General features: G+C 51.5%; 1 protein-coding gene across 1 annotated transcript in view; it reads right to left on the bottom strand.

Annotated features, from left to right (window-relative positions):
• Window positions 1–13,890, bottom strand: part of SCARA5 (scavenger receptor class A member 5) — a 118,219-nt gene that overhangs the window by 21,808 nt on the left and 82,521 nt on the right. The window contains exon 7 of the mRNA XM_004270700.3: window positions 13,787–13,843. Coding sequence (XP_004270748.1) covers window positions 13,787–13,843 — 57 coding nt within the window. The remainder of the gene's footprint in view (window positions 1–13,786; window positions 13,844–13,890) is intronic.

Raw genomic sequence — 13,890 nt, 5'->3', positions numbered from 1 at the left:
GATCATTCTAGACTCCCTGTTACTGGTTGATTTCTAAACATGGATTGACCCAGTCATGGGGACACAGAGGGTTGGAACCTGCTTCTTCTCTGGACACAAAAATGCTACAAGGCAATTCCAAACTGCCCCGGCTAAGTGCCACCAGAGGGGATCTGGGGTGGGCAGTGTGGGGTAGGCAGGAGGGCGGTGAGCCAGGAGGAGGGCACTGGCAGGGGCCAGGCAGGGCACGCTGCCAGCGTTCTTCTTAAGCCTTAGAGGCACTAGGACACCCTCTTTTCCTCCTTTCTTCACCTGTCACACTCACTTCCCAGGGTGCTTGAAGGGATCAGTGACAAAGACCCTCTCCTTGACCAAACCCACAGTTTCTAACAGCTCCAAGCTGCATCCCTAGGATGACCCTAGCCCCCCCTTAAAGTGCCTGCCTGAGAACCCTCAAGGCTGCTAAAGGAATTTACTGTTTGTTCCAGCCACCATCTGAAGTCAGCGCCCTGTCTCCCAGCCTCTGTGGGAGGGGAGGGGCTTAACTTAAATCAGTCCCAGTTAGCAACCCAGATGGGTTTCTCAGGGACCAACCCCCTCCTGCTTTTAGTAATTTTTCACGTCCCTGACTCCACTGAGTCCCCACTCACCCCTCACTCCCTCACTCTCCCATGAAAATGCCCAGTCACCTCTGTACGAATCAAAGTTGAACTCAATTCCCCTTGACCTCATTGCCCCACTACATATAGTATATTACGGATTAAGATCTGTCCTGACCACTTTAGCACCCAGCTTTGCTTATCTTTGACATCAGGTGTGATGAGACTGGCATTAGCTAGTCAACATGTATGCCATGCTCACAGTCCATGGGCACTTCCTTTCCCATGTGTAAGGCCATGAGCGATGGATGGGTCTGGCTCAGGAGTTCGGTCCAAACCACTAGAATGATGTAGCAGGATCACCCAGACCCTCTCAGGAAGCTGAGCTGGGGGAATATGCAGAGAGCTGAGAAGCAGCAGAAGCAAAAAGAGGCAGGGACAGTGGAATTAACAAGCCGTGCTGGACATGAGACACTAGAGTGAAGACATGAACCCCAGTCCTGAAGCCCCCAGAACTGCCTGGGATTCTGAAAGAACTTCCCCTTCCAGGCTCTGCAAGGCCCACGTGTATTATGAGCCCCAGTCTTCCAAAGTCCTCCCAGGTGTCCTTACCGTATGACCCCATTACGTGAAGTGACCCAGTGAGTCTCTGGTCCTTGCTACCAAAAGCGCCCAAAGAGAGCACCTGTGAGTCCCACACACCCATCTGAAAGCTGCTTAGCTACTTGCCTCTTCTGCGCTCGGTGGATTGGGGAATTCGGATGGAGGAAAACACGGTGGTGGGGATCCCTGTGGGAGGCACCAGGGGAGAGGGGAATGAGGCTGGCTCTGGACTCAGGAACGGTCTAAATCCTGGCTCCACTATACAACCAGATAGGACCTCTCTACACTCACCCTCTTCTTAAAATGGGTAAAAATGGTGATGGTTGGGAGCAGTCGCACACGTCAAAGACTTGGCACACCACGGGCACCCATTACTGTGAGCTCCACCCCCGGTCAGCCAGCACTTCGCCCAGAAACATGTGCGTCAGCTCTGAGACGTCTTCATGAGTTGCTGAGTTTGGCTCGGATACCAGGAGCCCCATCAGGGGTGTATCCTTGAAAGTCTCATTGCAAAGCCAGCCTGCTGCCTGGGGAGCGGGAGCAAGGGGGGGGCTCATCCCTCCAATTGGATTAATCTCCTCCTAACTTCCTCTGCTCTCCCCAGGGCTCAGTTCCTGGCTTCTTAGCATATTAGGGGAGGGGGACAGGGGCGTCAGCAGAAGACTGGCTCCTGCTGTCAGCAAGTTTCTGCTCACTAATGCAAGCTGGATGTGATTCGTTAAGCAAGGCCACTCCGGAATGGTCCAGGAATGTGAAGCCAGGGCTGAGGCCACTCTGGGGCTCCCAGCACATATCTAACATGTGGGGATTCTTTTCGAAAAAACAAATAGCTTTGCTCTCTTTGCCTTGTAAATGTAGATGTAGGAAAAGCAAGGTCTTAGACAAAGCAGGCTGGGTCGGCTCCAGATTCCCCTGCTTTGGCGTTGAATGCCTGAGCCCCAGAGCTGGAAGGGACGCTGGATGTTGGCCTTGAATCCCCCCTCCCACTTCAAACACAGGATTCCTCTCCACTCTGTACCAGGCCTGACAGCTGCTCATTCTGCCTCTGGGGATGGAAGGGAACTTGACAGTATCTCTTGGGAATCCATTCCAGGATTTTAAAACCAACATCTGGTTTCACTCACAGGGCGCTGGCATCTCTGGAGGGCTCCAGTGTTTTTTTCATCCAATTACTTCCTACCTTATTTTACTCTATTTGCTTTGGGTTTCAGGGTTATAATTGGGGGGCGAGATGCAGAATATCTTCCTCTTTCTCCAGCATCTGGTGGGAGCACAGCCGAGGGAGTGGCTGCATTATTCAGCCTCTCAGTGGGTCCGGGAGGACAGCTTAATGACCAGTAGCTACCATCTCGGAACTGGTTTCCAGGGCTGGGGCAGCCTTAGAACTACCTACTGCCTATGGGGCTTGTCTGCACCTGGCTCAGAGCCGCCCCAAACCTAGCACAACAAAGGCAGGTCCTGGGTGCCGCCCGGGAGAGATTTCAAGTCAAGGGTGGACGGTGAAGGGAACTCACGTACACTCAGTCCCCACGACATGTCAGGCCCCGTGCAGAGTTCTCATGCCCACCCTCGCTCATTTACTGTTCACAATAGCTCCATGAGTTAGGCATTATGACCCTCACTTAACAGAGGAGAAATGGGCCCACAGAAGGCTAATAACTTGCCTAAGGTCACACAGCTGCTCTGAGGTGGAGCCAGGGAGAGCAAAGGCCTTTCATTTTCAAACCACACAGCCAACTGTCAGGCTGAACACTTCAGACGAATATTTAATAACAGCCCACGCCATATGTAAAGTACCTTTCATCTATCTCCCAGCAGCCCCCTGGGTCTGTAGGAATTCGTGTCTTTAGGAGTAAGGGAAAGAGCCTGGGACTTAAAGCAGTGGTTCTTGGCTCTGGGCTTCATGTAAGAATCACCGGGGTGCTTCAAAATCTACCAGCGGGGAATCGGGGGAGGGACATTTTTGAACAGTTGGCAGGTAGTGGAAATGCCCAGCCAGGGCTAGAAGCACTGTGGCAGAGGATGGATCTGGGATCAAGCCTGGGCTACACGACTTCACAGTAGTCAGGTCACCTCCTCCAGGAGGGCCTCCCTGACCTGTGGCCCCCATATGCGCTTCCCACAGATGAGAAATAGTCCAGCACCGCTCCCTTGGCCAGCCCGCATGCCCCACCACTGGAAGCTCCCAGGAAGTGACAGGCATTCAGCATCCTTGTGGTTCCCAGTCGCAGTCCCACTTGCAGGCAGAGACCTAGCACATTGCCATCAACAAACGGTACTAAGTGAGTGAGTGGATGAATGAATGGTTGAGGGGCTCTAGGAACAGAACTGATCCCTAAATACCCCAGAACCTGCTTGGTTGTGCATCAGGAGGGCCCAAAAGCCCAGGGAACTTTGCTTCTCAAGAGAAGAGAGGGGGAGGAACCCAGCATAATACTGAAACCTCATAGCTCCTTTAGGTGTATTTATCCTGCCTTCTAAGCCCTGCCAAAGCAAAACAAGTCGAAAGAAAGGAGGTTGTGGAGAATAGAAATAAACACATGGGGCTGGGAAAATAGGCTCTGATTCTCTGCAGCTGCAGAGTAGAGACCTGGTGATAATCTAGACCAGCTGCCCTTTAAGGAAGTTGAACTTTTCTTCTCCTGTGAAGAAAGAACTCCCCATGCCCCCAGCCAGCCTGCAGCGCAAGGGCTCTGTGCCTGCCTAGACGGGGCACTGCTCTTTCCCCTGACATCCACAGGAAATGTGGTCTGTATGGGAAGGACAGGAGTCATCCCACAAGCCTAAGGAATTTCCGGTCAGGCAGGAAAAGCGATGCTGGAGGGCATCGCTTTTAAAATGTGGTCAGGCCTGCGGGTGCACTTTATAAAATGCTATTTCCTAATGGCAATCCGCTCTAAATATGGTGATTTATGCCTCTTCAAAGAACTTTTGTTAGCCGGTCTTATTTGATCTTGGCAGTCCTCCTCTAGGGTGGTGGGTGTGATACCCATTTTACAGATGAGAAAGCGGAGACTCAGAGAAGGAAAGTGACTTTCTTAAGGTCACAGGATAAAGTGGCCACATCTGGGTCTCCAGCCCCACAGGCCACTGTGCTGTGTCTTTCATTGGGGGTCACATGGGGGTACTCGGGACTTTACTGGACAGAAGGAATAGCAGAAGTATCTCCCAATTATCACTGTACTTTTTATGCTGGATTTTTTTCTTAACTGTTGACTCTCCCACTGGTCTCCCCATGCATATTCCTCGGAAACCAGGAGTTTGTCTTGGCTGACTTTGTTCCTCTAATGCCCTAGCCGCGGTCGCCTGGCTCCTAGCAGGTGTTCAATGAAAATGGGTCTGATCAAATAATAAACGAAGCACCTTCCCTGCCCAGTCCTGAAGCAGAGGCTCACCCCATCACTGTGGGAGGATGTCGCTAATGCCCAGAAGCTCTGCTTGGAGCTGGATTTGTAGGAATTTTCTGGGCGGCCTGGGTAGAGAGGTGAGTCCTTTGCCTTGCTTTTGCTCCTGGGCCTCTCAAAGGGCAGGGAGGGGTCATAGGGGGTCAACAGGCCTTTAGGACTAGAAAGAAATGCTGTAGAGCCGGGAGAAAGGCCACGATCCTGAACTCTCATTTTGTCACGGGTAGAGCTGAGAGGAGGTGCTGATGTTTACAGAGCATCCCTCTAAAGGCTTCATGGACCATTGCCTTAGCTCTAGGGCTCATGACCAAGACTAGCGGCCTTTCCTAAGAAGGCTCTTTCACACCCTTTGGCTTCGTTCACCGCGTCCCCGCCCTTCCCTGTTTCCTCCCTCTTGGTACTGCTCTCTTCCAAGTTCAAGGTCTGAGACCCCTGGCTGGGATGCTTCCCCATCTGCATATTCTAAACCCTTGAAGACATACCTGCTTGTATACTGGGTCCACCACTTTCTAGCTCTCTGACCTTGGGCAAGTAATTTAACCTCTCAGAGTAGTTTCCTCATCCGTTTTAATGGGGTAATGACACATACTTTAAAGAGTTCTGAAATATAAGGAGCTCAGGGACCGGCGTGGTCAGTTCTCAGTAAATAGTACTGAGCTCAGTATAATTCCCAAGGATGGTGCCGACCACTGCAGCAAAGGACTGGCCCAGCCTTTGAGTCGGTGAAGCATCAGCCGTGAGCTCCCCCGACCAGAGCATCCACAAGACCTCCCGGGACGTCCACAGGCTTTGCCTACTCTTTGTTCCATCAGAATTCCACAATGGCACTCTTTAGAAGAGCGGCTGAAATCCAGCTAGGGGAAGTAAGTCCATCTAGACCACTGTTTCCAAGTACACCCCGAGGGGCTTTTCGACGGGCAAAGGACTCGAGAGGAAGTGGGGCCATGAAGTTAATGCAGTGGCAGCTAACTCTGATCCAGTTACATCAAAAAGACACGGCAGCAGGGACCTCCTGGATTTAATCTAGTGCCTGCAGCACGTTTACCACCCAATCTAAAACGAGTGAGTGCAGGGTCACGGGGATTACAAACAATTCCTGAGCCGGTTGAGTTGCTCTCTCAATTCCTGAGCCGGTTGAGTTGCTTTCTCAATAAAAGACACGGCAGCAGGGACCTCCTGGATTTAATCTAGTGCCTGCAGCACGTTTACCACCCAATCTAAAACGAGTGAGTGCAGGGTCACGGGGATTACAAACAATTCCTGAGCCGGTTGAGTTGCTTTCTCAATAAAGCCGGTTGAGTTGCTTTCTCAATAAATTCCTCGTTTTAACGTACGTCTCAAAACTTTCCTCATACAAAACCCACATCAAAGGCCAAAACTTCAATTCTTCAGTGGTTCCAAGGCGTTGTTTTTGTAGAAAATGCCTCTCTCACCCTCGATCTGAGGTTCGTATTCCTACAAGTTTTCTTTAGGGCACATCCCAGAAACCGACGCCTGTTGGCCAGGGAGTAAAGGATGTTGTGGTCCTGCGGGCTCCCGGGAGGATGGGCTGAGCAGTGCCAGCTGAGTGTGGGGCATGAGAGACGCGCAGACGGTGCTGACACGCTCCCTGGATCACTCATCATAAAAAGGACAGGTGCTTAGGGGACAGACTGGTTACCTCCACCTACAAGAGTAATTCCCACCAGCCTAACAGTTAAAAGCAGCAGACTCCAGCTGTGCCGCTCCAGCGCTTGGACACTCACTTCTGACATAAACGCCAAACACTGGCTTGTTCATTTTTCTCCCCCTAGCCCTCGGCGGGCTCCTGCGTCTGTTCACTCAGCATCTATGTATCTAGAGTACAAATACTAGCGGGCCTGTTAAGGACCTCCTAGCATCCTCTGCTACTCGGGGACAGCGTGGATTCTCCAAGGGGGCTGCGTTGCTCCGGGGCCCAAGCTGCAGCTCTTCTCTCACCGTTTTACAAGCCGGGAGTGTCCGTGGATCTTAGACAGCACACCTCCCCTACCACATTCTCCCACTTCGCCCCCTGGCTTCTTAAAGGAGCCAGCCCTTGTGTTTTTCCAGGCCTTCCTGGATCTATTTGAAGCCATAGAACCCAAGGGCAGCTTGGGTTCAACGGAACTGAGCTGCTTTCTGGGCAGAGCGATTTGAAGCTCTCCTGGAAGGGGTCACTAGGAAGCTTTCAGGAGAAGTCACTGGATTGGTTTTTGGAAGGCTTAAGGTAGGCTCTTGGCAAAGCGGGGCCCGATCCCATCCTTCGCACAGAACGGGGGAGAAAAGAGGAAATTGTGGCTGCAGAGGCTCAGCGAGTGGCCTCAGGGCCACACGGCCGGGTCTGGAGGGGACTCGGATCTCAGCACTGCTGCTCCACAGCCCGCCCGTCCCCTCTTCTTCTCAGGAAACGGGGGTTTCTGAAAAACAGGTCTTTCTCAAAGCAGAGCAGCTCAACCAAGAGCAGGCGGAGAGGCAGCGGGGGAGCCCGGCCCTGAACGAGGACCTTCCCGTCGGGGGAAGGGCCAGCCGGCCAGGTGCCGGCTTTGGCTGAGGGGCTGAGGGCCATCAGGGATGCCTGGGGCTCCATTGTCACGGCCTGGGTCCTGGCTCTAGCCTGGTTCTCCGCTTGGCCGGTCACCTCCCACTGTTGCCATGTCACACCCTGCTTAGAGCCCCTCTGGGTCGCCCAGAGACCAAGTCTGCATTCCTGCGCACAGATCCCTGAATACCCCTCTGGCCTTAGTTTTTGCTTCTTGCTCCGCAAACCTCTGCTCTACCAAACGCTTCGGGTTTATCAGACAGTGCTCTGCCGTTTCACGCAGTTCTCTTTCCCTGGAATTTCTTCACCTTCTCCAGGCACCGGCTGGACACCTACTTGCCCGTCAAGACTTGGGTCAAAGACACCTCATTGAGTGACTCCCTTTGTGTATTCGCCTCCTAAAACCCTCACCATGCTCTCCTAGGATTGTCACCTGCCAGCCTGGGAGCTCCTCAAGGTGAGGCCAGGCCTTCCTCATCTGGGCTCCCCAGCCTTCAGCCACAGCCTGATCTCCAGCGAAGCCTCCATGAATGTTTGCTAAGTAAGTGAATAACCGACGCTCTCTCGCCTAAACGTTTCCTTCCTGCCACACATGTACCTTTTCTCTATGACAAAAGTGAGGGCGGCCCCCTCACCTTCTCTTGCCTTGGCCCCCTTCCACAGCCAGCTCCGTGCTGTGCCGGCCAGGTTTCTGATCCGCGGGCTTCAGGCCCTGCCCCTGCTCAGCTTTCATCTGGTGCCCAGTGTTCCCCATTTTCCACATCCTAGTGCTCATTTCTCCCTCTGGGGTGTCCCCCACTCTGCTCCAGCCAGCACAGGAGACAGTGTTTGCTGTGGGACAATTTTTCTCCGTGAGTCTTGTGTGTCTGTGTATTTTCAGTCACCAGACATAAGCGTAGGGGGAGAAACATTTAAAAACCACTTTTCCATCTCCACCCACCCTGTGATGTTTGCATCTGTCAGAGATTCGCTATGTGAGGATAAAAGAAGGGATGAAGGAAGGCACAATCGCTTAGTCATGAAGAATGTGAAACGCCCACGAGGGGGGAGACTTCACTGGCAGAGGCAGAGACCCCCATCCCCGGTGTGAAAACTTTAGTCTGGCCTATCCCAGAGCCACCAAGGCAGGGGAGGCAGTTAAGGCTTGGTGAAAGAGAGAGCGAACTCTGAGACGGGGAAAAGTCTCTCAAAAGTAACTGAGCATCTAAAAAATACAGCAAACGAGTGAATATAACAAACAAGAAGCAGTCTCAATGATATAGAGAACAAACTAGTGGTTGCCAGTGGGGAGAGGGAAGGGGGAGAGGTAATACAGGGATAGAGGGTGAAAAGGTATTAGGTATAAAATGGGCTACAGGGGGCTTCCCTGGTGGCACAGTGGTTGAGAATCCACCTGCCAATGCAGGGGACATGGGTTCGAGCTCTGGTCCGGGAAGATCCCACACGCCGTGGAGCACCTAAGCCCGTGCGCCACAACTACTGAGCCTGTGCTCTAGAGCCCGCAAGCCACAGCTACTGAGCCCGCGAGCCACAACTACTGAAGCCCACGCGCCTAGAGCCCGTGCTCCACAACAAGAGAAGCCACCGCAATGAGAGGCCTGCGCAACTCAACAAAGAGTAGCCCCCGCTCGCGGCAACTAGAGAAAGCCCGCGTGCAGCAATGAAGACCCAACACAGCCAAAAATAAATAAATAAATTTATAAAAAAAAAATGGGCTACAGGGATGTATTGTATAGCACGGGGAACAGAGCCAATCTTTTGTGATCACTGTAAATGGGGGATAACCTTTAAACATTGTGAATTGCTTTGTTGTACACCTATAACTTATATGCTGTTTTATATCAACTATACTGCAATTAAAAATAAATTTAAAAAAAGGGAGCATTGCTAAGGAAGACATTAGCGCTTTCATATTAAACCCACTAAGGATGGTGGCCCATGAGGACCCCATGCTGACGCCCACGTCAAAGGCCAGAGAGAATAAAAGAGTAAAAGATAATCCAGGATGGTAGCAGGACTGGAGGTAGGCTCCAGCGTGGACAGACCCGATCTGCGTCCTGGCTCTGCCCCTGATGAACGCCGGTGGCTCTGGGCGGGTTCCTTATCCTCTACCCTCAGCCTCCTGATCTCTCGAACAGGGCCATCATCATGCCTCCTGAATAGGAAGGACTGGAGAAGTAAGTGAAATGTCAGGCACAGAGACTTTACTCCCCAGAGTACCAGGTACAAGCTGGTGAGAAGTCTTGTGTGAGCGCTTAGCTTTTCTTGGAAGTGTGGTTTACTTTTAAACCATGTTGTTGCTGGGGCATTAAAGTTGTATAAGGAATAAGATGTACACGCAGTTGAGTTAATAAAGAAATATCATTATACATAAAAGGTCCAGTAGCTCTGTCTCTCAGGCCTGAAAGAATGCTATCTTCTGGTGCTCAAACAGGTCCCCTGGGGCACCCAGTGTCACCAATTCTAGGGACAGGGATGGGCGGAAGGGAATTCACGGACTCCAAAGGACGGTCTTTGCCTCCCTTATTCTCAAACAGAGATAGAAGGAATTTCGTGGCAGTCCAGTGGTTAGGACTCCACGCTTCCACTGCAGGGGGCACGAGTTCGATCTCTCGTGTCAGGTAATTAAGATCCTGCATGCCACGCAGCGCACCCCCCTCCCCCAAAATGAGTACCTGTTAAAACAGAGATAGAGACAGCTCAGTAGCAATGGAAATAAAAAAAAAAAAACCTGTCTAGAAACCACCATCCTGATCATTTATTTTGAGCTTATACTGCGTGCTGGGGTGCCCACTGGTTTCCCCTCCCCGCCAAACACACACAAACCTATTTCCCTAAGTGTTGAAAACACACACAAGGTGTTAAACATTTTTTCAAGTTTTCTGAGATGCAACTGATAGCTATCAACAAGCACTGGCTTGGAATTTACCCCTGGGTCATTCTGCATACTTTTTTCCATGTGAAACCAAATTGAGGAAACGTATTTAAACAATCTGAATTTATATCCTGCTTGAAATTCACGCTGTGGGACTTAAACAAGACTGGATCCTTTACCCACCCCTTAGCTGCAAAAATACTATTTATTTTTCTTGCAAATGGACCATATATGAGGGTAAAACAAATGTCTTTCTGTCTTGAGATGTGTATATGTAACTTTTTTTTTTTTTCCTGGCGAAACGCTCAAAAGCCAAACATCTAACAGAATGACTGATATCACCCTTGCCTGAAACAAACAACAACAAAAACCCTTTACCTCCTATATAGCACAGGGAACTCAATACTCTGTAATGGCCTATATGGGGAAAGAATCTAAAAAAGAGTGGATACATGTGTATGTGTAACTGATTCACTTTGCTGTACCCCTGAAACTAACACAACGTTGTAAATTAACTAGACTCCAATAAAAATGAAAAACAAACAAACACCTTTACTTCTCATCAAGCAGAAATCAACAGCTCTGTATTCTAGCCCCAATTTGGCCATGACCTAGCTGGGGGACTGTGGGAATTCTCTCCAGCTCTCTGTTCAGAGGACCGTTCAGTGGGCTCAAGGGTGGGAGAGGAGTTGGTTTGAAACACCATCCGAACCCTGTGACTCTAAAACCCTATGACTCCAGGCCAAAACATGGGTAAACAATTACAAGATCTTGTTCTGAAAAAGTTTAATATTTACTTAAAACAGGGTTGCTGAGAAGTCTTTTCTGTAATGCCCTCTTCAAAGAAAAACCCCTAATTTCCAATTCTGACCTGAGGCGGGGGTCTTTGTTGTTTTTCTCATCAATCCCTTTAATGTAGTAACATCCCCACCTGCTGGAGCTTTAGGCTTTCGCTGCTAAAGGTGGGAGGTGTTTGGTAACGGTTCCAGGCCTTAGGTGCAAGCTGGGCTCCCAGAGGAGGATGCCTCCTCCACTATATCCTTTTTTGAAGGAGGGTGGAGCCCTGCGCTGAGAACTCCTTCTTCCCACCCATTGGATCTCACGGTGGGGCTGCCCTGGGCCCAGGGAATGACTAAGAACCCCCCAGAAGCGGGCACTCAGCCTGGGTCAGAATTTCCACACTTTTCTGAAAGATGATCCCTGGCTCCCTCTTCAGAACCTCAGTCCCAGGGATCCAGTGAAGGCCTCTGGGACCAGAGTTCCTTAGAAACCTAACCAGGAGTCTGACTACAGTGTGGGTTTGGCATAAGCAGAGGCAGGCCAGAGGGTGGAGGCCATGGGAAGGCCCAGGTCTCAGCCCTGAATTGCTTCAGCAGCCCCCCTTCAGCCTTAGGCCCTTCCATCCATATCTCCAAGTGGAGGCATCTCTAGGGGGTTTAAGGAGCCCAACCCTCCTCTTCAAGACCAGGGGCCTGAGCTCTCATTCCAGAATCAGAGAAGGCCGAGGCCTGGGTTTTCCGTCCAGCCTCTGCCTTGAGTGTCTCCTCTCCCCATTCCAGGTCTCTGCGAGTGGGAGATGGATGGATGGCCGTCCAGCCTGGTGGTTCTGCGATCCCCATATGTGTCCCTTGTGCCTCCCACGCTGTGTACGGCCGCCCGTTGATGGGGCCGTCCTTGTCCCCACTTTCCAGCTCCATCACCAATGGAGACATTTTGGGGTCTTGTCAGGGGGCTGTTACAGCATCTTCAGGGCAGTCCGCGAGGAGGGGCCATCCAGAGCTGACACGGGCCTCTTGCGGTGCAGTCAATAGGCTCCGGGGTCAAGTGGATGAGCTGCCCTTCCCCAGGCTCCCCACCCGTGCCTGGGGGAGCGCCCCCAGGTGGCTCAGCTCCCACCCCCAGCATCCCCCCCGCCCCCGCCACGCACACACAGCGCCCCTAGCCTCAGAGCCCAATCCCAGTGCAAAGCCCACCCAGCTGAGCCCACAGAGGCAAGGTAAACAGTGACGCGAGCATCCCTGGGGTGAATGGTGACTAACCACCATCACCTCTCCCAGGCTCGGCGAGCTCAGACCACACCATCCTCTCGAGACAGCTGGAGAACAGCTGTCAGAGAGTCCTGACAAGCACCCCTGGGTACGCGGGCAGTGTTTCTGATTCCCCTCTCAGAGGTTACCTTTCCACAGTCCCTCCCTTCCTGCCAGCCCGTCAGGAGTTATTTATTTCACACAGCTAAATGCCACGGTCCTTCTCGGCTGCCTTAGCAGCATTCCGTCAGAAGCAAGTCAACCAATGCAGCAGAAGGCAGCATTCAGGAGTCAGAACTATCACAGACGTCCTAGATCGGATCTAGACCCCCTTCCTTTGCCTTCGACATTTTCTTTTGGCTCCTGCAGCGTCCAGCAGATCTCATCTAGCCGGGTCGCTCCCAGTTAAGCCCTTGGCTATCCTTGGAAGGGACTCTCCATAATGCTAGACAGACTGCAAAGCACATAGACTGCTTTGTGGATTACAGCATCTAAGGTAAGGTGGGCATGTGGAGTCCAGGATAGACACAGGCGTACCTCCTCCTCAGGTACACCCATCACTTTAGAGCGACAGAGAGCTGTCACCTACACTTGTCCTGTTTGATCCTTGATCACTGCCCCGGGAAAGCAAAGGGTAGAGGAAGTAGGAGGCAAGTTAAAGTTTCAGGGACCTTGGAGAAGGGCATTACTCAACAGCAAGGTCTCCTGGTCCTGCATGGCTGGGATGGAAATGTCATTTTAAGGACCCACTGAAACCAAAGATCAGCCTTCGAGAAGCTCTCAATCTAGGTCCAAAGTGTGCATCCACAGTGGTATCTGTCCCTTTCCCCAGGCCCAGCCTTCTTAGGCAGCCCCACACCAGGGCCCAGATGCCCTAGAAGTGGGTAAACTGCTTGAGCCTTCACCCAGATGGCAGCATTTCAGAGCCCAACAGATACTCTATGGTGGTATTTTTTTGAGTCTTGGCTGGGAGACTCTATTCACTGAAACTTGGCTGGGGGGCTCGCTCTTTTCTGGCGCTCTCTCCAAGGTTCTACATGTAGACCTTTGTGGGGGAAGTAAACCCTGGAAAAGAGCGTCATAACTAGATAAGCTGGCTTCCCTTGTAAACATTTTAGGAAGGACCCTCGTTGGAAAGACGCCCATTCCTGGCCTCGGTGGTCTTCCAGATAATGAGATTTCCAGCACCACTGCTCAGTTAGTGGCAGAGGAGGAAAACAAACAGGATTCTGCTTCGCCTCTATACCTTTCCCCATGAGGTCTTGCTGAATTTTAACAAGGTCAGTAACTGAATTTTAGCAAGCATCTCCAATGATGTAAGTCTGTCTAAATTGGTGTATTACATAGGATAATAATAACAAACACTTACTGAGTCCTAACCACGTGTCCTAACCACCTGTTATATGGATTAACTCATTTAATTCTCTACAATGACTCTATGACATAAGAATGCTTCTTCTCCCCATTCTATAGATGAGAAAACTGAGGCACACATTACATAGTGAGGCGGCCGGAAGGGAGCCCATGCAGTCTGCCTCCAGTCCCTCCCACACAACCACTGGGTTTATACCATGTCTGGAAATGTGGCCTGTGCCCCTGGGGTATAATTCTCTCTTGCTGGATCAACTGAGCCCTGGAGTGGACAGGGAGCTCCTTTGACACTGGAGCCCCAGCCTCCAGCCACCGAAACTTGGGTTGCTTGGGCAACAGCTACACCTGTGCTGACACAGAATCCAGTGACCCCAACAGAATTTCCTTACTGGCATCCCCTGTTCTGTCTCCTTTCTCTCCTTTCTCTCCTTTTGGGCCTCGGTCACCTGAAACAGAGGAGGAAAACAGGCATTAGAAATGGAAATAAATCCTA

Source organism: Orcinus orca, chromosome 6, assembly GCF_937001465.1.
Source record: "Orcinus orca chromosome 6, mOrcOrc1.1, whole genome shotgun sequence".
Taxonomy (NCBI): Eukaryota; Metazoa; Chordata; class Mammalia; order Artiodactyla; family Delphinidae; genus Orcinus; species Orcinus orca.
Note: the sequence above shows the minus strand (reverse complement) of the source record. Positions and strands in the feature narration are given on the sequence as shown.